Genomic DNA, 1525 nt, shown 5'->3' on the forward strand with positions numbered 1-1525 from the left:
AAGCCGACACCCGCCCCTCCCCATGGGGGTGGTGGTGTCTTCTTCCTCTCTCTTTTCGCCAAAGGTGGGGGGGAACATGACATTCGCTGTATCGGTGTTCCTCTTCCATGCACCTCCTTTCTGAAATCAGAGGACCGTGTAGCCTCTCGGGGTGCAGGGGTGGCTGGTACTTCTGGTTCGTGATTCCAAACCGATCCCCAGGAGTCTCCCCGTCCCCCAAAAACTGTGAAGTTGCGAAGAGTCGACAGTCACCGGTCCAAGACGCGGGCAAAGTCCTCGGGGGCCGCCGCGTTGCCTTCGTTTTTGAGGTCGGCGAACACTTGAGTGAAGTAATGCGGGTCGGCGTTGATCCTCAACATTTTGGCACTCATGGCTTGGATGATGTGCAGGCAACGGTTCCAAAAAACGTCCTTGAAGGCCTCTACCAGGAAGGGCTTCAGGGGGTAGGAGATCTCGTTCCCCATGTAGGAGTAGGACAGGTAGAGGCAGGTCAGCAGGGCGGCCTGGAGGTCGTATTTGTTGGCCACCAGGTCGCCGTCGATCATTTCCCGGCACAGCAGGTAGACGAAAACCACGTTGGCTGGCGTGACAAAGGCCTGGTCCTGCCAACCTTGTAGCAGCAGGGAGCGGTCCACGCTGCGCAGCCACAGGATAGGCTCGGTGGGCGACAGGTGTTTCAGGCGGTAACACCGCCGGCAGAGAAACTCGCCGAGGCATTTCAGCAGCTCGCTGGTGGACGCCTGGACGATGACCCGCCGGGGGGATGAGGAGCTGCCTCCCAACCCGCCGGGCTTCAGCAAGGAGCCAGCCGGGCCCCCGGTGGTGGTGGACAGGCCCTTGGTGCTGAGTGGCACCAATGGCGGCCCGCCTTCCTCGTAGCCGGCGAGGTTGGCACAAGAGAGGGACTTCTGGATGTTCTCGTGGTTGAGGTGGGCCACCTCTTTTCCTGCCGGGAAATTCTTGCCGGGGAGGGCCGCGCCTTTGGCCCGAGAACCCCGCTTTTTGGTGGAGGCCACGAGCCTCTTCCACGTCAGGGCAGGGATGAACATGGAGGGTCTCTTGAGGGTCTTGTCAGACTTCTGCCCGCTTCCCTTACCGCTGGACAGACCACCAGGGTAATGGGAGAGAGAGCTGGTGGACCCCTCCTCGGGCAGGCTGGCTTTGCCTCCGCCACTAGGCGAGAGGGACAGCACGGTGCCCATGGCAGAGGCGGGGAAGGGAGGGAGGGTCCCTCTGGGAGCAGAAGCAGCAACACGGGTGGTGGGGAGTCACAAGGGCTGCGCTATGCAAGTACCCCGTTCCGCTCAGTCTGCCTGGCCCCACATGATGAAAAAGGGGGCGCCGGCTCAGCCTCGCAGCCCAAATCAGGGGTTCGCGACCGCCCCCCGAAGGCGAAGAGGCGGCATGACAGGACCGTCGGGGGTCCGCGGGCTGCTAATCCCGGTGGGGAAAACGTGGGAAGGGAGATCAGCCAGCCGGACAGCTCCGGAAAGCGATGGTGATCCAGAGAGAGCCCAAGCGCTTC

At 62.3% G+C, this 1525-nt stretch overlaps 1 protein-coding gene across 1 annotated transcript; it reads right to left on the minus strand.

Annotated features, from left to right (window-relative positions):
• Positions 1 to 248: 248 nt before the first annotated feature.
• Positions 249 to 1202, minus strand: LOC309381585 (cyclin-dependent kinase 5 activator 1-like; the record flags this gene model as incomplete). Its single annotated transcript, XM_081932744.1, has 1 exon — positions 249 to 1202. The coding sequence occupies one exon, from the start codon at positions 1200 to 1202 to the stop codon at positions 249 to 251; it is 954 nt and encodes a 317-aa protein (XP_081788870.1).
• Positions 1203 to 1525: the final 323 nt, after the last annotated feature.

The sequence above is a fragment of the Natrix helvetica genome (assembly GCF_964273705.1).
Source record: "Natrix helvetica genome assembly, chromosome: Z".
NCBI classification, from domain to species: domain Eukaryota; kingdom Metazoa; phylum Chordata; class Lepidosauria; order Squamata; family Natricidae; genus Natrix; species Natrix helvetica.